A 22,649-nucleotide genomic window follows, 5' to 3' on the forward strand; every position below is an offset into this window, starting at 1 on the left:
GAGTGGCTCAAGATTATACATTTGATTTTCCCACCTACACCCATCATTCCAGTTGTGACGGAAATGACATAATAATTGTTAAAATGCATGTGTGTGGTGGGGAGAGAGCGTGAGGGAAAATTCCTTAGAATTTTTTTCTCAAAAATGTCATCTCTTGCCTACACCATTCCAAGTCCATCTTGTCTTGCCTGAGATATTGAACTGTCATCTGCCTCTTCTATGTTAAGTAGCAATACTTTTCCCCTTTCTTTTGACCTTTCCTTTCTGTTTTTAAACTTAATGCAGTTTTGAAGATTCTGACCAAATCTTCTCTTAAACTAGTGCTTCTCAAACTAAGCTTGTATCACAATTGTCTAGAGGGCTTAAGAAAACACAGATTGCTGCTCACATCCCCACTTTCTGATTCAGTAGGTCTGAGCAGGGCCTAAGAGTTTTCATTTTATTTTTTCCCTCAAAACAGCTCTTTATTAAAGACTGAGTTAGAACTCTTTTTTTATTTTTGGTAATATTTATTTATTTTTGCATTACAATTCTTAATTTTTTAACAAGTTCTTGGGTAATATTGAGATCACTGAGCCTGGAAACACATTTTAAAAATCACTAAATTAAACTCACATGTCCCCAGTTTTCCCTTTCTTTCTCTAGTCAACTTTTTTATTTTTAATTTTTTTTAGTTGTAGATGGACACAACACCTTTATTTTGTTTATTTACTTTTATGTGATGCTGAGGATTGAACCCAGTGCATCACCCATGCTAGGCAAGTGTTCTATCACTGAGCTACAGCCCAAGCTCTCTAGTCAATTTCTTTTGAAGCATTTTTAATGTTTAAATTTATTGTTGTTGTTGTTATTATTATTATTATTATTATTATTTGCCAAGGCTCAAATCCAATGCCTCACACATGCTAGGCAAATGCTCTACCACTAAGCCACAACCCCAGCCCATAAGTGTCTTTTTAAACATTCTTCATTTAAAACATTTTTTAAAAGTACACAGTAAAACATCATATTATTAAAATCAGAGAAAAGAAATGAGGTCCCTCCTACATTGTGGGTGGGAATATAAATGGTACAGCTGCTTTGGAAAACAGTTAGTTCCTCAAAAAGTTAAATGCAAAATTACCATACGGCCCAGAAATTCAACTCCTGAGTGTACACCAAAGAGTTGAAAACATGTCTACACATAATCCTGTATATGAATGCCTGTAATAGTAATATTCACAATAGCCAAAAGGTGAAAACAGCCCAGATGTCTCTTAAGGGATGAATGAACGAACAAAAGGCTATCTAACCATGCAATGAAATATTAGTTGGCAATAAAAAAGAATAAAGTACTGAAACATTCTATAACATGGATGACCTACTACAGCATCATGCCAAATGAAAGACATCAGAAACCAAAACCCACATTTTGTATGATTCCATTTATGGGAACTGTACTGAAATGGCAAATCTATAAAGACAGAAAGCAAATTAGTGATTGCTTGAGGTTAAGGGTTTACATGGTGAGTGGCTTCAAATGGGTATAAGGGATCTGTTTTACACTGATAGAAATGGTCTAAAATTGGATTGTGGTGATGACTGCATGTCACTGTAAATTTACCAGAAGTCTTTTTATTTTTAATTTATTTATTTTTTAATTGGTGCATTATATTTATATGTAAAAGTAGAATTTACTGTGAGATGTTCATATACACACATAGTATAGTTTAGTTAATTTCATTCTGCTGTTTCTCCCCTTTCCTATCCCTTTTCCTTCCCCTTTATTCCCTTTCCTCAATGCCACTGTTCTCCCTTGTATTTTCATAAGATCCCTCCTCCTCTTTTTAAATCATTTTTTCTCTCTAGCTTCTGCATATGAGAGGAAAACATTTGACCCTTGACTTTCTTTTTTTAGTTGTTTATTATTATTTTTATTATTAGTTGTTCAAAACATTACAAAGCTCTTGACATATCATATTTCATACATTTGATTCAAGTGGATTATGAACATGGATGTGTAACAGATGTGATTCTGCGATCTGTATATGGGGTAAAAATGGGAGTTCATGACCTTTGACTTTCTGAGTCTGGCTTATTTCACTTAGCGTGATGGTCTCCAGTTCCATCCATTCACCAGCAAATGATATAATTGTACACTGAAAACAGGTGAAATTATGATATGTAGAGCTGTTTGCATTTCTTCTTTATGCTTCACCCTTATAGACAACTGTGCCATCAGCATTAGCCAACCCCCCCAAATCAAATGCTGAATGATTTCTCTGATTTCAGGATGCTGATCCATAATATACTGCATAGGGGAGGGGATTAAATGAACTCTAGATAGGGCAAAGGGGAAAAGAGGAGGGAGGGGAAGGAAGAGGTCAGAGGGGTAGGAAAGATGGTGGAATGCAATGGTCATCATTACCCTTAGTACATGTATGAAGACATGAAAGATGTGACTCTACTTTGTGTACAACTAGAGATATGAAAAATTGTGCTCTATATGTGTAATATGAATTTTAATGCATCCTGTTGTCATATATAACAAATTAAAATTTAAAAAAATTAAAAGAAAATAACTTGTGATTTCATACTGTCAAAACTATTAATGGTCATCTCTATGTTCTATGATGGTAGTACATTCACAGATTTCTCTTTCTATTACTTCTACTGCTTGATCCTTCAGTTTCCTTGTCTGGCTTGTCTCCCTCATCCTACCTGCTGAGTACTCCCTCCAAAAAAGAACTCACTTGTATATCTCACTAACTTCAACTACAACATATGCCATTTCTAACTTACTTTCCCCACCAAACTAGCTCCCATTTATTGATCGCCCCATATATGTTAGCAACTTTCTCTAAGTCACCAGAGATCAGAGTTATTTTAGACTTATCTCCTGTTTCCTCCAAAGCTCTAGTCACCAAGTTTTTCTCTGTTTATCTCTCAAAAGATGTTACACATTTGTGAGCAAGTAATCTGAACAGACAATTCTCAGGAAAAGCAATACTAATATTAAACACATGAAAAATGTTCAAAGTAGAATGATCAAAGTAAGTAAATTAAAATAGTAATAGGTACCATTTACACCTATTGCATTACAAAAAGAAAATTTTCAATGATGGCAAAATTTAGGGGAAACTTATCCTCATATATTGCTAATGGCAGTGTAAAAACCCTTCCTGGGGAAAGCAATTTGGTGAAATCTACAAAGAACTATAAGAATGTTCATATTCTTTGAACTAGTAATCCCAACTCCAGATAATTGTTTTTAATGAGATAATTCAAAATGAGAAAAAGGCTATTGCTATTCAAAATGTTTCTGCAGCATTACATTATAATAGCAAGAAATTGGAAACAACCTAATTACCCAACAATTTAGGAATGATTAAGCAAATTAGAACACATTAAGCTGGTGAAATATTATATAGCCACTAATATTGAGGGAGTCTGTATAGCAGCATGAAAAATTGTTTGCCATACTGCATAATGCAGTTTGGTCGGGGAAATCAGGCCACAGGAAAGCACATCTACATAGTTATTATAACCATGCCAAAAATAATCTCCATACCTATAGATGATGCAGGCAGGGAAATGAAAATAATCAGAGTGCTAAGGTGGTAGGAACAAGTCTCCTTATTCTTCTGTTTTTAATTTCCTGTAATATTGTTTTCATCAAAACAAACTTTTTCTCCCCAAATATCTCACATATTTATCTATGTCTTCTGCTCCGTTTCTATTGTATCTGTACTTCCCCAGTCTAAGCCATGCCACACTCTTCCATGCCTGTATCATTGCCACAACTGGTCTCACTTCAAGCCATCTAGGCTGCAAATACTGCCAAGTTCCCTAAGGTACCACATTTATGAAGTCACTTACCTGATGGTTGATCTTCTAATTAATGTTAATTCATTAAATTTTTTCTAGTGCTGGGGATCAAACCCAGGGCCTCTTGTGTGATACGCAAATGCTCTACCACTGAGCTACAGCCTCAGTCTCTCAATTTATTTTTTAATCTGATACATAAAAACATAAAAGTACATATTAATGCGTGCCATGCAATGTTTGATACACATACGCATTGCATACTGTTGAAATCATGTTAAACGTAGCTATTTCCTCAAACATTTATCAGTTCTTTATAATGAAAACCTTCCAAATCCTTTCTTGTAGCTTCTTGAAATGCACAATTCATTATGCTTATCTGTAATCACCATATGGTGTAATAGTACCCCAGAATTTCTTACTCCTATCTAACTCTACCTTAGCACTATTTGTTGATCGGTGATCTTTAATTGCGCCCATGTTTGTGATCCTATCTAGTTCTGAAGGGCTACCCCTCCTGGTCCAAGGTTTTACTAGTCACCTTTCTTATCTTATTGCTGCTGAAGTTCCTCTTGCTTCTCCTTAGTATCACAACTAAAACTTGCCAAGGGTCTCTAGTGCCAGATTTTGTTCTCAAGAGTTTACATATATAAACTCATTTAAGACTCAACAATCATTTGATTAAAGGTACTCTTATCCCATTTTGCAAATGAGGGGAGAAAGAGATATATAGAGAGAGAGAAGAAGGAGGGAGGGAAGGAGGGAAAAAAGAGACTGGGAGAGGAGGGGAGGCACTTGTCAAGGCCACATGGCTAGTAATTAGAAGAACTTGGATTTGAACTCAGGTAGGACTAACTGAAGGCCAAAACTCAACCAGTGATGTTGTTTCTTCCAACATACTCTGCTTTAGTCTTCTCTATGGGCCTTTCATCCTGTAGTTCCTAACCTTCAGTTTCTTGGCCTTATAGTGAATTTACACAAGGCACAATAATACTTATAATGTACTGACCCTTTAACATGTGCCAGGAGCATCTTGTTGAAACCCTGTATTTTACAAGGCTTCATCTTCCGTCAATTGTGTAAGTAAAATCTGGGCTTAAGTATGAGCTTGCCTCTTTCCTGCCTGTGAGACATTGAGTAGATTACTTAGCCTCCCTGAACTTCAGCTTCTTCATCTGAGTTAGTATTTCTCAAAGTGTGATCCCAGGACCAGCTGCATTAGCATCACCCCGAGAGCTTGTTAGAAAAGGAAATATTGAGCCTCATTCCACACCTGCTGAATCAAACTCCCTGAGGGTGATGTCCAACTAGCTCCCTGTTTTTCTTTAAAAAAAATATTTTTAGTTGTAGATGGACATAATACCTTATTTATTTCATGTGGTGCTGAGGATCAAACCCAGTGTCTCATATGTGCTAAGCAAGCACTCTACCACTGAGCCACAACCCAGCCCAGCTCCCCATCATCATTCTTCAAACTCCCCAGGTGTTTTCTGTCTCACAGTCTCAAATCTGGGACTCGCGGTCATAGTGTAATAATACCTACCTGGAAGAATTGTAGGGAACATAAAACATTACATAACATGTGTTATTCCGTTCATGGCTCATAGGTCGTTTTGCAAGTGGTAATATATTATTATCATCATTGCTGTTGAACTTTCAGTGGATTGGTCTTCCTTGCTGAAGCTGTGAGCAGGTCCTATGTGTCTTGCTGCTCTTTCACTAGTATTTCCCACCTTGCCTACCAAAATTCAGAATATACGGCAGGTTTTAAATAAAGTCCTCTTACTTCATTTCACTAGGCAGCAAGAGAACCATTTCAGAGAATTACTGTCATGCACTATAGTGTCTCTGAAGCTAGACTGACTGGATCTAGTCAACTTACTAGCTGTGAGACTTACTTTGTTATGTCAAAAGGAGAAACTAATAAGTACCTACCCCATAAGGTCAGAGAGATAAATACTGGTAAAATGCTTTGAATGGTGCCTAGAACAAAGAACTGAATTTAAGAAATGTTAGCATTATTGTCAGACACAGAGAATGTGGCTATGTCCATATCTAAGACATGGTCTTCCCTCTCAAGGGTCTCAGTCTAATATAGGAATCTTGGCAGGCTTGCTAGATTGAAGTGATTTCCACAAGGACATGGTACAAGTCAGCCTAGAGCTGGAGAATCAAGGGTATCCCCCCAAATCCCACAGAATCTCCACCCAAGACCTAGACCCCTGAGAATGATACCAGGGATCTGTTTGAAAGGTTTTCTTAGGGGTCCTAATTGAAGCAGGCAGAATGGAAAAAAGCATGAGTTTCGGGCCATACAAACATTTGTTTGAAATCTAGTTCCATCACTTGCTAGCTCTGTAACCTCAGCTAAGTTATATGACTTTTCTCTGGATCTCACCTACAAAATGGGCAACAAAAGAAACTATGGTTGTCAAAAGATTCAGTCCAGTGCTTTGTGCTTAGTAGATGATCCACATATATTGGGTTCCCCAATTTCCCATTGCCAACCAGAAAACGAACAGGTTTCCCAGACTTTGGAGTCAAAGAAAAAGCAAAATAATTCCTAACCATGCCATCAAATCACAGGGAATAATACAGAAACCTAGAATGAACTCTAGACTCTTCAGGGATCAGAAGCCTTAGATTCTAGTCCTCTCTCTTGGTACCTTCACCTTGGAGAACAGAGCACAGCTTGTACTCTTGTTTATTTTGGAGTTCGAGTTAAGAATCAATACAATTTAAGTGCCCTTTGTATCATTTCAGTTGAGAAAAAACTGGCTGAAAGAGTATGTGAAATTTTTACCTAAAAGAGCTTTAGCCGGGAGATGGCAACTGCCTGTATCTCATAGTGACTTAGGGCAGTCACTTAGAGCACCTCATCTCTAAGGAACATGAGTGCCCGGTGCCATGAGCCCCATGTTACAGTGGTAGACTTTCCACACTGGGCATTTTTTTCCTTAAGGAAAAGCAGCTCTTTTCTCTTTATTCCAAACCACATGCCCCATTCATAAAAAAATATCCCTGTTTTCCTCCAGGAATTATAACCTACAGTCCACATGATCTGGCCCCAGACTTTTAATGAGCAGACTTTAAGTTTTCAATGAGTCTCATTAAAAGAAAGGTGGCAGAACCCAAGAAACAGGTGCCCCAAACAACTGTGGGGCAAAGGCACCACAGTACCTAGACAGTCCTCCCTCCTCTCTGCCTGTTCCAACTGCCCCACGGCCAATGTCAAGGCAGGCACAATTTATGCCTTCACATTTCTTTCAGCAGTTTTATCCCAAATGTCCTTGGACATGGTGAGGGCTGCCTCAGGCCTTTAAGCTAATGGGCATAATGCCTCACAATATACTACCTGACTCCTCTGTATTCCAAAATGTTCTAGCACACAATCGGTTCTGTATCCAGCTATCAGGGGGTTGGGGAGCAGGCTGGATTACATCTCTGGCACCAAGTCCTTGGTGTGGATACCAGACCAGTTTCCTCAAAGGAAACTAAGCACAATGAATGAAGATCTTAGCAATTTCTGTTGAAGCCTCAGAGGCACTAACTCATCCCAAATCCCTGAGAGGTCACTTACCTCCCTGACTGGCTGGTCTTTCTGTTTCCTGTTATTGATTTCCATTTGTCCCCAGGAAATTCCTGCAAAGCAAAATTCTGATAAGTTAAGGAACTCTGAACAACCAGGTAGCTAGATGGTTTCAAAACAGTGAGGCAGTCAGGACCTTGTCCCTGGCCAGGTCACCGCAGTTGGTATCATCTACAGTCCTAGGCAGGCTACTGAAATATGTACCTGGAAGGCTGCCTTTCTATCAGGAGGCCTGCTGAGCTGCTGCAGGCATGCAGAGACTCAGAGAGCACTCAGGGACCTGAACGCTGTAGTCTAGAAATACTGCATTTCCCTCTTTCTGCACTCCCTCCCAAACCACCTTGAAAACCAGTTTAGCATGTTTGCTGTTTGCTCTGGCTCTTGCCAGCATTGAGGGATGGAGGTCTTTTTGTTTATTCTCCTAGATGAACCTTCTTGCTCCTCCTGCCTCTTCCAATACAGAAAGCATCTTCTTGGAAGCTCTGGCCTTGAGTGGGCTTTGAGGGTGGGAGCTTCTGCTGCACCAACCCTCCCCCAGGGTGGGCAGAGGGAGGCAGGCATGCCAGCACACCCCTGTCCTGCAGAGGCTCTTTTTCCTCTGCTCACCCAATGGCAGGAACTGAGGTTGGCTCATCTGTGGGGAATATAAATGTCAGATGCCATCGTCCCAACTCTACAGGAGTAGTTTCTACACTGGACTTTTTTTTTCTTAAGGGTTATGACCAAGCAGCTATTTTCCTCCCAGGCCAAGTCATAACGAATGTGCCATTTGTTTAAAAAAAAAAGTCCCTGTTGTCCTATTCTAACTCTAAACAGAATGCAAAATTGCCTTTCAGGCCTGTCCAAATTTTGTATCCAGGACCCAGGGCCTAGACTCAGAGCTTGCTCAATGGGGATGACAGTTTTCCCTAAACATCACTGATCTTCCAAATTCCTTTTTCCCAACATTATCATTATTAGTCCCATTGAAAATTTTATTACTTTTGCCCAAGTAGGCTTCCCTTTTGGGGTTCAGACGCCTGGTAAAGTAGAGCAAACATAGTTCTTTGGTGTCAGACATATTGGCTAAGACACTTATTAGCAGTATTATTTGAGGGAAGTTCTGCCACCTCTCTGGAACTCAGTTTCCTATCTGGCACATAGGGATTCTGCTATCTAGTCTTGCTGGGTTGCCAGAAGTGAGAATTAAATGAGAAGTACAGAGAATACCTAGCACAGTGGTTGGCATGTGGAAGGTTTTGGATGTTAGTAGTCACAGATAAAGATGAGGTTTGTTTCCTGGTTCTGGCTTTTTAAAAGACCAAAGCAGTCCTTACCCATATCAGGGATATCAGAGAATCTCTAATCACTTGTACCTCAGACTGTGCCTCAACAATCTTGTGAGATGCCCATATATATACCATATAGATGCCAATAGATACCACAATTTGTTCAGCCACAGTGGGAGGTAGGGCTTCCTGTCCATACCCTGTAATATGTGATCAGATTATGGAGGAGCAGTGTGGCATACTTAGGAACTTGGCCTCTGAAACTACATAATATGGCTTCAGATCCCACACCTGCCCTTCACTAGCCAGGTAACTTCAACTTCTCTCTGCATTTCCCCAGCTATCTAGTAGCAAAAGAGAACTTATTTCTTAATTGCTTGAGGTCTCAATGAGTTGATACATCCAGGGCACCTGGAATGATATATCTGGTGCCCAGTGGGCTCTCAAATATCACTTACTACTATGTCATTCAAATCCCATCTCTGCCACTTCTGAGATGTATGACCTCTCTGAGCCTCAGTTTCCTTTCCCATAAAATGAAGATCCTATTATAAATTATCTCATACTAGTATTAAGTGAAATCATCTAACAATGTATGCAAAACTAACTGGCATGAGATATGGGATGTGAATGTGTGCTGTTTGCAGTTCTCCTAATAACACTGAATAAGAGCTTATTAGCACCCTGACCTTCTCCAGGGGCAGAAGGAGCAAGATGTCAGATCTAACTTCAGAGAGCCACCACAACTACCTTTGTCACTAGAGCTGGAGTTTCTTAACTCAAGCTGCAAGTTCTCCCCAGGTCCTGCATGGTTGGGGTAGAAGGTTTAGGTGGCAGGGATAGAAATAGGCACAGAGTAACTCCTAGATAGCCAACCATGTGTTTGAAAGGCTAACGTCTAAGCAGACCTGCTTGACCAGTCTAACAGGCACTAGGAACCCAATGTGTCCCTCACCCCCAAGGACAAAAGGAAAAGCATGGTATAGGCACAGGCTCACCTACATTGCTGCTGCCAATTCTGCACCTGCCAATTACACCTCCTTTCCTTAAAGAGTCACTGGTCTTGAGCTGACATCTCTACAGCCACCATCTCCTCACTTCCTGCTTGTCTTTGGCCCCTTTTCTCTATCATCAACTTTGTGAGTCCTTCTTTTAGCCAAAATCTCTCAAGCTAATCCAAACTCTCTCTTTACCTTAATAGCTGCCTTATAAGTTAATCACTGTCTGGCAGTCACTGTTCTAAATGCCTTACACACATGACATCATTTAATCCTCACCACCAACTTTTGAAGTAGGTGCTGCTATGGACTCCATTTTGATATGGGAATGTTTAGGCACTGTGAATTCTGGGGAGGGAATTTGAATCCAGGAAATCTGGTTCTAGCTTCAGGACCCTTCTAGTTCCTCTTTTCCTTTTTTTCAACATTGTGAATATTTTGAAAAGCTGAAAGGAGTTTATAGTGTATAGAAAGCACGCATATACTCATCATTTTGATTTTCCAATTAGCATTTTGCTACAATTGCCTTATTGTATCTGTTTATTCTTCTATCCATCTACCAGTCCATCTTAAATTCTTGATACATTTCAAAGTAAGTTACAACAATTTCATTCCCCCCAAATTTGAAAACTTAAATGAAATGGACACACTCCTTAAAAGCCACAAACTACCAAAACACACTGAAGAAGAAATAAATAACCTAATTGATCCTATTCTATCTGTGAAGTAAATTAAATTTGTCACTTAAAACCTTCCCACAAAGACAACACCAGGCCCTGATGGCTTTGATGATGAATTCTACCAGACATTTCTGGAAGAAATATTACCAATTTTATATGAACTCTTTCTGAAAATATAAGGGAAGATAATACTACCCAGCTCATTCTTTAAGGCCAGCATTACTTTGATACAGAGACCAGACAAAGGTTTATCAGTCTAAAATCCCTGATAAACACAGAAAAATCTTTAACAAAATACCTACAAATCAAATCTAGTGACATATAAAAAGGATACTACATCATGACCAAGTGGATTTTATCCTGGCAATGCTACATTAGTTCCTACTTTAAAAACCAATCAACATAATTCACCCATACCAGTATACAAAATGGGAAAAAAAATATATGGTCATCTCAATAGATACAGAAAAAGCTTTTAAAAATATCCAACATCTGCTCCTGATAAAGACCCTCTGAAACCAAGAATCAGAGGGTATTTCCTCAACCTGATTAAGGTATCTACAATAAAAGTATATAACTAACATTAACAATGAAAGATTAAGAACAAAGCAACAATGTCTGCCCCAGCCACTTCCTCTAAACACTGCATTGGAGGTCTTGACAGTGCAATAAGGCTCCTTTCTCCACCATGAAAGGGCACATGTTGGAAAGGATGATATAACATTCTTTCCATTCACAGATAACATGATTGCTTATGTACAAAATATTTTATAACCTACCAAAAAGCAACTACAATTAATCAGTGACTTTGGCAAGGTTGCAGGACACAAGACCAATAATTGCATTTCTATAGGGTAGTGACAAAGAATTTTCAATTGACATCAATAAAGCAATACTGTTTACAGTAGCATCAAAACCCATGACATCTTAGGGACAGGTATAACAAAATATCTAAGATTTCAAAGCTATAAAAAGACTTGTACATATCACTATACTTCAAAAGCAAGTTTGATAGTCACTTATAATATTTTTTTAGGTAAAACTTACTTCCCATGACAGGCACAGATATTAAGTGCACATTTTTTGAGTTTTGGTGAATACACCTGTGTAACTCTAAACTTTATCTAGTTATAGATAGAACATGTTCCCATATCCTTTTCCAGCCCATTGCTGAGCCATATCCCATTTCTAAGCCCTGCTATGAAATTTTCCCCTTAGGAACAGCTATCAGAGAACTTCATATAAAAGAAATTGTAGGGTCTGTACTCTTTTGTATAAGGCTTCTTTCTTTCCTGAAGTTCCTTTCTTCAAATAATACATATTAAGCATTTTCAAACATTAAAAGTCATTTCAAAGGTCTGCTATGAACAACAATTTGACACAGGAATGGACTTCTGGTTTAACAGCCAAAATGTGTCACTAGGGATGTCATGGGGGAAGGAATCTGGCAGTGAATGGGTGGGTAAGGACTTAGGAGGTCCTCCCAGAAGAACCCTGGGGGATGGTAAGGCCTTGTGTTAGAGTGATAGGTCATGACCAGGGCAGAACACCAGACAGTTTAGACATGGGTCTCCAATAGACACAGTTTAGACCTGGGTCTCCAATTTTGCAGCATCAAATAATTTTAAAATAGGAAATTAAAGGCAGTTAGTGCTGCTCTGTATCATGCCCTGGGCCTAGCACTCTATAAACTGCTCTTGGGTTCTCCTCAGAATGGATCCATGAGGCAGCCATGATTTTCTTCTGCATTGGAGATGAGGTGATAAGATTTTTCTTACTACTGGAAATAAACATTATTTTCCCTTTTAAAAAAATCATGAAACTTAGCCAGGTTCTGTGGTGCACACCTGTAATCCCAGTGGCTCAGAAGGCTGAGGCAAGGGGATAGAGGTTTAAGACCAGCCTCAGCAACTTAGTGAGGCTTGAGCAACTTGGCAAGACCCTGTCTCAAAATAAAAAAAAATAAAAAAGGCTAGGGATGTGACTTAGTGGTTAAGCACCCCTAGGTGTGACCCCAGGAGGAGGAGGAGGAGGAGGAGGAGGAAAAGAAGAAGGAAGAAGGAAGAAGGAAGAAGGAAGAAGGAAGAAGGAAGAAGGAAGAAGAAGAAGAAGAAGAAGAAGAAGAAGAAGAAGAAGAAGAAGAAGAAGAAGAAGAAGAAGAAGAAGAAGAAACAGCTTCAAATTGTGGTAGCTGAATGACTCACTTAAGGTCATCCAGATTCCAATTTCACAGGATAGAATCCCAGTCCTGTTCATTTTGTGAACCAAAAGTTACTGTATCTAACTCTCAAGATGCGCAGGTGTGTTAAGATGTTGGTGGCTAAGGGTCTTGCCCAAGGTTACTAAGTAACCATCTGGTGGAAACAACGGCTATCTCATTACCAGGAATTACAGCTATCATATTTTCAAGGTTCTAGTTTCAGACAATAATGAAGTTCACCCACTCTAGAACCAGGTCCTCACCTGCACTGGTGGCTTCCTGGGATTCCAAGCGTTGCCAGGTGCCAAGCTGCTGTCCTCAAGAGTACTGTGCTGAGGATTATGATAGCAAGCAGAACACCGGATACACTGGTGGTGGTGGTACCTGCAGTTGTAGCAGTTGGACATCATATTTCTCTTTAGCAAGGCGGGACAGATTTCCCCAGAACAATAAATGCAAGGGTCATGGACTACAGCTCCCTGAACACTGCAGGAGTAAGAGCAGGTCCTGTGGTAATCAAAATCACCACAGTGCAGTGGCTTACAACACATGGAATTTTCTAGACCTTTGCTTGCAAAGCATTCTGAGTAAGTAGGAGTTTCTGACTGAAGGGGTGACATGGAATGAAATGGTTGATCTGTGGCATGATACGGTTGTTCTGTGGAGTGATATGACTGGTCCATGGGATGGCGCCTCAATTCCCGATAGCTGGAGCTCATTGACTGAAAGTTGGGGTCTATAGGTTTTGGTCTCTGGCTAAAAGTCTTGTTGCTCTGAGTGGTTAAACCTGGCAAATGAGATGTGGATAAGGATTTGCTGCTCTCTTCAAAGAACCTTCTTCTGTCTGCAAAGGGCAAAAGGATGGCTTCCTCCCCAGCTTGGACAGGAGAAGTCTTCAATTCCTTGTTGTCACCTGGGCTGGAAGGGCCTTCCATGGCTAGTGCCACATGTGGCTGCAGGTTATGCTCTGGAGACCATCTCCAATGACCTCCATGGACTCCATGATGAGCATTTGCTTTCTCAGAGTCTGAGGATGTGTCAGAGGCTTTCCACCAGGAGTTTAGGCCCAAAGAGGACTGGCCAGACCTCCGGCCAGGGCTTTTTTGTCCCTCCGGGCCTATCCTAGATTCGTGGCTCTCAGGAGCTTGGCTGAGGCACTCTGAAGACCGAGCCCTGAGTATCATGCTTTTGTTGAAGAGTTTATCTCTGGGGCTAGGGGGTTTTTTATATGAAGATAGAAGAGCTGAGTTAGAGGCAGGGAGTGGAGGACTTTCAGGAGGCTCCTGGGTCTCTTCCACTTGCTCCTTAGTGTCACACAGCTGTGACAAGGGGCCTTTGCTCTTCTGAAGCTGAGCCTTCCTCCTCTGAATTTCATTGCGCAGATTGGTAGCGAAGCGCTCACTTTTCCGCCGATTCTGGATTGAGCGACCCCGGGGACCTCCACTTCGCCTACCGCCCACCCGGCCACATTCTTTGGGCTCACTGTCCTCTTCTTCAGTTGTCTCTTTGCTGCTAGCTACTTTAGCACTTGAAGAACAATCTCTGGTTTGAACGATAGAGCCAGAGGCAGAGGGCTGCTGGCTGGCCAATTCACTGCCTGCTTTGCTTGCTCTGCTTGGGTCTAAGAAACCTTGTTCTGGAGGGTGTCCATCAGTCTCTCCATGTGTACAACTGCTTTGGCTCTGATGTCCTGAACCCAAAGGCCTATCTTCCATTGGCCTGGTTTTTCTTTCTTTGCTGGGCTGGTCCTGGGTTCCTCCTGGAGGGGAACATGGAATTTTCTTCCCTTTGTGGCTGTTGTGCAAAGGGGACAAAGTCCACTGGTGTCCATCCTGCCCAGTGGGAAGCTCTGTCCCTTTGCTGTCCCTGGAATCGAGGTGCACATGCTGCAGGTGGGATGCCAGCAGCTGTTCAGGGGCACTGTGGCGATGCCCTGTGGGTCCTGTGAGGTGTGGAAAGTGGCCAAAGGAGGAAGTCTTAGGTAGCTCTGCTGAAGCCTCACTGAGTGGGCTAGAAACTCTGCTGGAAGCTTTCTCACAGGCTTTGGGGGAACCAAGAACATTGGCTGAAGCCTCTGTCAGTAGATGTTCAGAGCCCTGCTGGCTGGCTTCGGGAGACTGGCTGAGTTCACAGTTCTGATGGCCCTCCTTTGTCATTTGCTCTTGTCCACTGAGGCAGCAGAACCTGTTAGGGTTCCTGGGAACCATCATTGTCTCTAAATTCACTTTCTCCTTCTGTTGCAAGGAATCCACAGGCTCAGAAGCCCTGCTCTGCTCTCCATTGAGAAGTTGGGCTCTGGAGGCCTGAAGACTGTCCCGCCTCACTGGAGGTTGTGGTGGGCCCCTGACCCCCTTGGCAGACCCTGGGTGGTGGCCTTCCTGTGAGCGAGACGACGTCAAATGGCCCCCGTTGGTGCGCTGGCTACCTCCTGAGGTTTCAGCCACATTAGGCCGGACATTGGGGACCTTACTTGGCCCTGGGCCTTGTGTGATGCAGTCTGTGGAGGTTGGCTCCTCTGGCCTGAGGGAAAGAGCACAGTCAGATGCATTTGAGCTGGCCGAGAAGGAGCTATAGGCTGAGTCACGTTGATTGGGGTACATGTTCTGGTCAATGGGCAAGAGGTGGCCCTCATAGGTGGCTTGGCCTGGTTGCTCCAGGCTCTCCATGCTGCCAATAGAGCTGCTTTTCTCGGTGCTACAGTGCCGGGAGAGGGGACACCACTGCACACACACGTCACTGTAAGACACAGGGTACACTGGTTAGTTAGCCGAGCCACCAGATCCCTTTACTACCTTGGCCAGCCCTGCCATTAAAGAAGGCAGGCATCCCAGAGCTACCCATGTCACAAATGAAAGGGCAATAAAGCAAAAAAGTGAAATGCAGAAAAAGATGGATAGTGGAGTGCCATAGGGAGGGACAAAATGACATATAGAAGAAAGATGAGCAAACATCCTTACAACTAAAAGTGGGAGAAAAACATGGGGGCTATGCACTATTTCTTTGCCATGAGTAAGTCTGGAGTTACTTCTGGGTTGTCCCTGTCCCTTTGGAATCTGTATATGGCTCTCTGCCAGGAGACACACTCATGGAGTATCAGCATTTAAAAAGGGCCCTAAAGGGTTGATTCAATTTCAGTCAGACCATTTCATAAATCAGCAGTTCTCAAACTTGAGTGTGTACCAGCATCACCTGGTGGGTATTATTACCACACCAGCCGCTGGGCTTCATCCTTGAGTTTTAGGTCTGGCTGGATTCTGAGCTAAGAATTTCTCAGGTGCTGCTGATATAAGACCTATGCTTTTGAGAACCACTGATGTCTATAAAGCAAGCCCTGCAAAAGAAAGTACTATTGAGAAGGTGATTTTGCCAGGATCACCTAGCTCTAACTAGTGGAATAGACTGGAAGGAATTAGGCATTCCCCTATTCTATTATTATTATTATTGTTGTTATTACTATTACTTTATTAGGTGCTAAGGATGAAATCCAAGGCCTAGCACATGCTAGGCAAGTACTCTATCACCAAGCTATAATGACAGCCCTACTCCATTCTTTTCTGAGGACTTACAATATGCCAGGTACTTTACAATAGTCCATTTAAGCCCAATGGAAGAGATTGCTATCCTCTGCTTTACAATTGAGAATGCAGAAGCTTAGAGAGGTTCACTAAGCTCTTAAAGAATCAGATCTGCAATTTGAATCCAGGCCTCTATGAATTCAATGTCTGAGATCTCTGATAATCTCTTTTAGACAGGAATAAGAGTAATATCTATATCAGTGGGTTGTTGTATAGATGAAATCAGATAATAAATAACACCTCAGGTGCCTAGCAAGGGTTTGCTACAAGGCAGTAGTCACTGCCTCAATTGTTGTTATTATTATCAGCATCCTCTTTACTACCAGTATTGATACCAGGGTGGCCTCTGCCCAAACATTACTCCCTCATCCCTTACAGCAGAGCCAAACCAGGGGGATCAAGGAGCGGACACGATCTTGAATTTTAAATGCCATTTCCCAAACACATAGCCAAACAGAGCCAAGTCATGCCAGTAACTCCTTTGACTAGAACCCAGGGGTTGCAGGCTGATTTCAGAAATGCTGTTGCCCAGAAACCCACAGCTGAGCAGCAGCACACGAGAGCCTCCGTCAGTGTCTCTTAATTCTTGCTTTCTGCCTTGCCCCTTAGTCACTCTGCTCACTTGTACTCTGGGCTAGGAATCCATCAATTTCTTGTTGGCAAGAGAACTTGCTGCCCACCGCACCACCCTTCCTGCTGAACAAAACCACACCCCTACTCCAACAGGAGCCAAGCTCAGAATATGTTTCGGTATATTCTAGAACAAACCTGCCTCTGCCCTGAGCCCTTGACTTCCAATGCCAAATAAACTCACTGAGTCGGGGAAAACTGTTAGTTTCTCTGAGCCTCCTCAACAGAAATTCCTTCTTGGAGGGAAGATTTAGTTGCAGAAAGGAAAAAGTAGTTGAAAGCAACACTTTGGCTCTGAGCTGGTCAAAAAGTTGGCTGTGTCCTGAGCAGCTGCTTCAATAACAACAGACAACACTGAGGTGCCTGTATCAAGTGATATTCCAGGCAGGTAGGCCTTGTTATCAGGGAGGTCCCTGTTTTGGAGACTTTGGCCCCATGATCAGCTGATGGACTAGGTGGAAGCCCCAGTGTATCATCATAGATAGAGAAGACCACCAGAACAGAACTGTGGGGTCCTTCTACATTATGAGAGCAGGAGGATGGAAGGAATCAGAGAGATGGACTGAGAAAGTGCAGCTAGTGAATAGGGTGAGAAGCAGGACAGTGTGGTGTCTCCCAAGCCAAATGAGGCATTTCAAGGAAACACTGTCCAGAAGGAAAGGGAGAGCTCAAAGCCACAGAGACTTAGCAGAACACTGGGAAAAGAAGCCAGGTATTCTGGACTCCCATGCCATTTCCCATTGTACTGCTCTTAGTTCTAAAACATCCAAGAGGGACCAGGTCAAAGGAGGGGGAGTGGCCAGGCTGTCCACACTCCAGCACACCTTGAAGGGAGGGCTCTAGACTCACCTTGTGCTGCAACCAGAATGCCAGGACAAGCTGAAGGCTTCAGAAGGGAAATGCATGGTGGTGGCCGCTTCAGGGCATCCCTCCAGCAGCTTGGCCACATGCCATGAGTGCGGCCTACTGACAGGGGCGTTTCTCCTGCAGTGAGAAAGCGACAGGAAGTTGGCTAAGGGAACCAGGGCTGAAATCACTTCCCAGGCAGCTTTCGCCCCACCCCCTCTTTCCCTTCAGCGAGGTAGAACATCTTGCAAGGAGCTGGTGTGGGAATCTGAATGGCCCGTGTCAGCCCCCAGTACCGAAATCTTCTTTATCCAGTGGGTGACCCCTGGAGAAACAGCATGGCAGCTTCACAGGGCTGTTTTCTTCATAGGAATATCCTAAGTGTTTCTCATAGTGCTGGGCATATATAGTAGATGCTCAATAAATACTTGTGGACTAAATGAGAGCCAGTGACCAATGAACAGTGAGCCAAACTCCACTTCTTTTTGAGGGGAAACATCAATCTGGCCAATCTTTCCCTTTTTCTCTGAGAAAGGAAGAGTCAAGTGACTGAGATATCTGAATGGATCAACACTGCGTGCTGTGGATTCTCCAATTTTTACTCATTCATTTAATAAGCCCTGTTGCATGTTTACTTACTGTGTGGCATGTATGTTGCTCTAAGGGTACAGATATGAACGAAAGTTCTCTTTATCCTAGAGAACTTATAGATTTGTGAGAGACACAGACCTCAGTCAAATAAAACATGGTAAAGACACTGAGAGAGTGAAAGATGAGATGTGCATGGAGCTGAGACACTTGAATTTGTAGGGAAAGTGGTGGCAGGGAATCCCAACTCCTGCCAGGGGATGGAGGACAAAGTGGTCAACAGCACAGCATTAGGCTGGCAGAGGAGGCTGGCTACCCAGCTGTCAGGAGTGAATAAAGGAAAACAGGTCTGAGGCGAAGGCCCCAGGTGCAGCCTGGGGTTTGCCAGGTACCTGAGGCTACAGCCACAAATCTCGCACTGACTGGCTTATTCAGGACCTGTCCCTGTCTCCTGGCATACTTCACATGAATAGATGCCATTCTTGAAAGTGGGGAAGAAAATATGCAGGGTATGGTTAATGCAGAGACAGACAGACAGACAGTTCACAAGAGTAAATGATAGAGCAAGAGTCAGGAAGATACTTCAGATAAGGGGGAGAGAGGAGAAACCAAATGTCAGAAAGGGAGAAAACTCTGAGAAAAGAATGTAGAGGAAATACATAGTTGAGAGAATACTACAAAGAGAACCAGGTAGTATTCTCTCAACTATGTATTTTCTCTACATTCTTTCTCAGGATGATAGATTATTTGATAAGTTATTCAGTCATTATTTACTAATTTATTCACATTCACTGTGCTGGGCTCCATACAAGGCACTCATGGTACAGATCTAAATAAGATACACATTCCTGTTTTCATTCAACTTTGTTATAGAGTAGGATAAATCAGCTCTCTACTTTATAGGGCAGTGGAAGATTGCAACCTAGCTAGAAATGTCCCTCCCCACAGCAGAAAAACAGAAGATCCAAGTAGTGTAAGGCTAAGGCCTGGAGAGGGAGTCCTGGGAGCATGGTCTTACTCGGAGTATATGGATTGAGTGCTAACAGGCCAGACCCAGAGAAAGTGGTACACAAGGAAGGGCAGAGAAAGTTGGTTGACAAAGATGAGAGCCACCGGTCAGCAGCAGTGACCTTGACTATCCTGTAGTCAGATGGTCAATAAAAATTCATCAAGCATCTCCCAGTAATGTTCCTGTGTACTACTACGTCTCTGGGCTATGCTTTTAGATACTAAGGCTGTAGTGGCCAGGGCACCTGTCCCATTTGGGGCCCTTTTTCCACATCCTAGATTCCTGAAATTTCTCTGGGTCCAGGATATATGGATAGTCAGCCTTGCTACCTCCTTTTCCCTAACTGTCCACCCCTCGTACTGAGTTCTACTGTGTCTTCTTTTATGATGTTTCTCTAATGCCCCTCCCCTCCCCCTCCGTCTCCCTCTCTCCCTCTCCATTCTCACTGTGACCCTTACACAGAATTGCACCACTCCTTCCAGAATCCACCACCACCACATCCTGTTCCAGTTCAGGCCCTTAGAATTTTGTGTTCAAACTACTGCATCCGCTTGCTAGCCAGTCTCTTTGAGTTCCACCTCTGGTCGCCGCTTTATGACCATACCACACTGAATACCAACTGAATCAAGGGCATTCTCCTACTCAAGAATCTTCCCTGGCTCCCTATTTCTTACACTGTCCTGCCTCACATTTAAACTGGACTAGTTTTTCAAAGACTATTTTACTCACCCAGCTCAACCTTTCATGTCTACTCCAATCACACACACTCTCTCCCTTTCTGATTCTGTGCCTTTAACGTTAATTTTCTAGTAAAATCTAGTACAGACTCAGGAGTTGGACCACCTTGATTTGAATCCCAACTGATTAGTTTCTGAGGCATTAGGCAAGTTTCTTCACTTCTTAGAATCCTTGTTTACTTGGCAGTAAAGTAGAAATACGAGTATCTACCCGCTGGGGTTGTTGAAAGATCAAGTAAGAAAATGTATGTCAAGTGCTTAGAACTGGGTCTGGCCAGCCCTTCAAACAATAATAGTTATCACTATGACCGTTCCCCTGCCTAGAGTGTCCCCTCCCTTTTGTTAACCTAAATCCTACCTGTTCTTCAAGGTACTGCTCAAGTGCCATGTCTTCCTGGGAGCTTGTCCTGAGACAAAAACAAGTGAGAAGGATCTAGATTCAAATCCTACCTCTAGAATTTGAGATGTGTGATTCTATGGGAATCACTTGAATCATCTGAGCTTTAGTTCTCGGATCTAAGAAAGGGAAAAATAATCCTTACCTGGATAGGTGACTGGAGGGATTAGAGAGAGTATTCTCCAAGCAAATGGGAAACAGCCTGGTCCATAGCAAACAGTCAGTAAGTACTAGGTACTATAATAATGGTTATTAGCTCAAACTTGTCCTGATTGGAAGCTCAAGAGAACTCCCACAAAGGGCACCTCGATTTAATCATCTACTAAGGTTTTGCTATGACACTCCCTTGCCACACTTTGAAAGGTAGCTTACAAAAGGAACCTTGGGATTTCTTCAGAAGTAGGAATAGTAGGGGCTTTGGAGATACTAAGAGAAAATGAACCGATCAGAGAAGGAAAATTTTAACAGAGGGAATTGGAGCCTTCTAACCTTAGTTTGGGAGAGGAGAGAAAACTTTGTCAGGTTTTGGCTTATTATTCCTGATTTGACTAAGCTTAGAATTAGTCCATGTTTATATTCAAATCCTAGCTATGTGACCTTAGGCAAGTCATTTCTCTGAGGTGCAGATTCTTCCTTTTGAGGGAGGGGATGCTAGGAGAGCAAACACTTTACCACCAAGTCATATCCTTAACCACTTGAGTGATATTCTTTATATATATTTTTTCAGTTGTCAATGTACCTTTATTTTATTTATTTATATGTGGCGCTGAGAATCAAACCCAGTGCCTCACACATGCCAGGCAAGTGCACTACCACTGAACCACAACCCCAGTCCCTGAGTGACAGATTCTTTATCCCTAAAATGGGGAAAGTGACCATCTCCTTCTTATGAGTTATGATCTGAATTAATTGCAATCCCGGGTGTGAAATCAGTACCTGAGATAGATATTTTATAAACTTAAAACAACTCACAGAGGCCATTTATTGAACAGTTATGATGTACCAGACACTAGGAACAACAAAGACCTTAGCTGGATTATTCCTCATGCTAGCCTTATATGGTAAGAACTATTATTACCCCATTTAACAGATGAAGAAACAGAGATGCATAAAACTGAAGTGATTTGCCAAGAGTACACAGCTTGTAACCAGATGAGTTGGGATCAAGACTCAGATCCCCTAGCTCCTATTAAGATACCACACAACCCCTCCTCCCCAAAGGGGTCTGACTAAGAAAGCTTGTATGCCCCAAACCATTCCCTCAAGAAGCAGTCAGAAAAGGGACGTCTCAGTAGTCCTAGACTGGAAACCACCCCCTCCTGGGCAGTGGGGAAGGCGGGGATCATGAGAAATGAGCAGAGAGGTAAGACAATTCCAACCACCCACCGCGCAGCCCAGACCTACATGTGGGGGCAATGACCTAGCACTTACTCTTTCCCCTAAGGCTGGCTCAGACACTAGCATTGAACACACACTCTATCATTCATTACACCAAAACACCTTTCTTAAGGAGGCCAAAAGAAAAGAAAAAGGCATTAAAGAAAGAAAGCAGAAGAGAAGAGGGGTGGTGGCCTTGGCAGCCATGGCTATAGGCTGTACCTACCATGAAGTTGCCCAGAGCGGAGAGATGGCTTAGGAGAGAATGAGGTATCCAGCTAGCTCAGACTCTCATCGACAAACCCCGCAGCCGGTGTCCCTTCCTTAACTGGGACCCATCTGCCTTCCAGTTAAGACCTCCTGGGATGAGGAGCCATCAGGCCAAGATCCTGAATGTGGTCCAAGGGGCTCAGACACAGTCAGGTCCCAGTTGCAAGAACAGGAAGGAGTAGCACTGAAGGCAATGTGTGGTCATCGGCCTAGTTGGGCTTCAAAGTGACCACAGCCTTAGGGAACGAAAGGCAGTATGAAGAGCTAGATAGGAGTGAAGACAGTGCTCCAGGAACTAGCCAGGAACCCTGGTGGCAAAGGGAAGGATGAAAGGCAGTTCCAACAGCATAAACAGGCCCCCTGTTCCCGACTCCCACCTCTTCTGAGCCCTGGTCCACCCCCTCCACAGCTCAGAGGCCAATAAGGAAGCTGGGCCCCCAGCCACTGCTAGAACTCAGGAAAGGAGCAAGGAAATGATGTTTGGGAAAGATAAAGCGGGTGTCTAAAAAGAATTTTTAAAAATACACGTAAGTGAGAGAGAAAAATACCCCAGACACATACACTTAAAAGAATTCCTGAGCTTCCTGGACTGAGTTGACCCCACCCAGTCATCTCTGTAGGTCTTCAGGGTCCCAGAAAAGGAAAGCTCAGATCAGCCAAGCTGAGCAGCCTCCAGGTCCA

General features: G+C 42.7%; 1 protein-coding gene across 4 annotated transcripts in view; it reads right to left on the reverse strand.

The window, feature by feature from the left end:
• Positions 1 to 22,649, reverse strand: part of Shroom4 (shroom family member 4) — a 208,701-nt gene that overhangs the window by 29,130 nt on the left and 156,922 nt on the right. For 2 of the 4 annotated variants that reach the window (XM_040280777.2, XM_040280798.2), the window contains 3 exons: positions 17,594 to 17,728; positions 12,803 to 15,275; positions 7,385 to 7,446 (listed from right to left, as the gene is read on the reverse strand). In XM_040280777.2, coding sequence (XP_040136711.2) covers positions 7,385 to 7,446; positions 12,803 to 15,275; positions 17,594 to 17,728 — 2,670 coding nt within the window. Of the gene's footprint in view, positions 1 to 7,384; positions 7,447 to 12,802; positions 15,276 to 17,593; positions 17,729 to 20,282; positions 20,319 to 21,924; positions 22,303 to 22,649 lie in introns of those variants that run through there. The other 2 variants (XM_013364435.4, XM_078034873.1) reach the window with 2 other exon arrangements.

The sequence above is a fragment of the Ictidomys tridecemlineatus genome, chromosome X (genome assembly GCF_052094955.1).
Source record: "Ictidomys tridecemlineatus isolate mIctTri1 chromosome X, mIctTri1.hap1, whole genome shotgun sequence".
In the NCBI taxonomy this organism is placed as follows: domain Eukaryota; kingdom Metazoa; phylum Chordata; class Mammalia; order Rodentia; family Sciuridae; genus Ictidomys; species Ictidomys tridecemlineatus.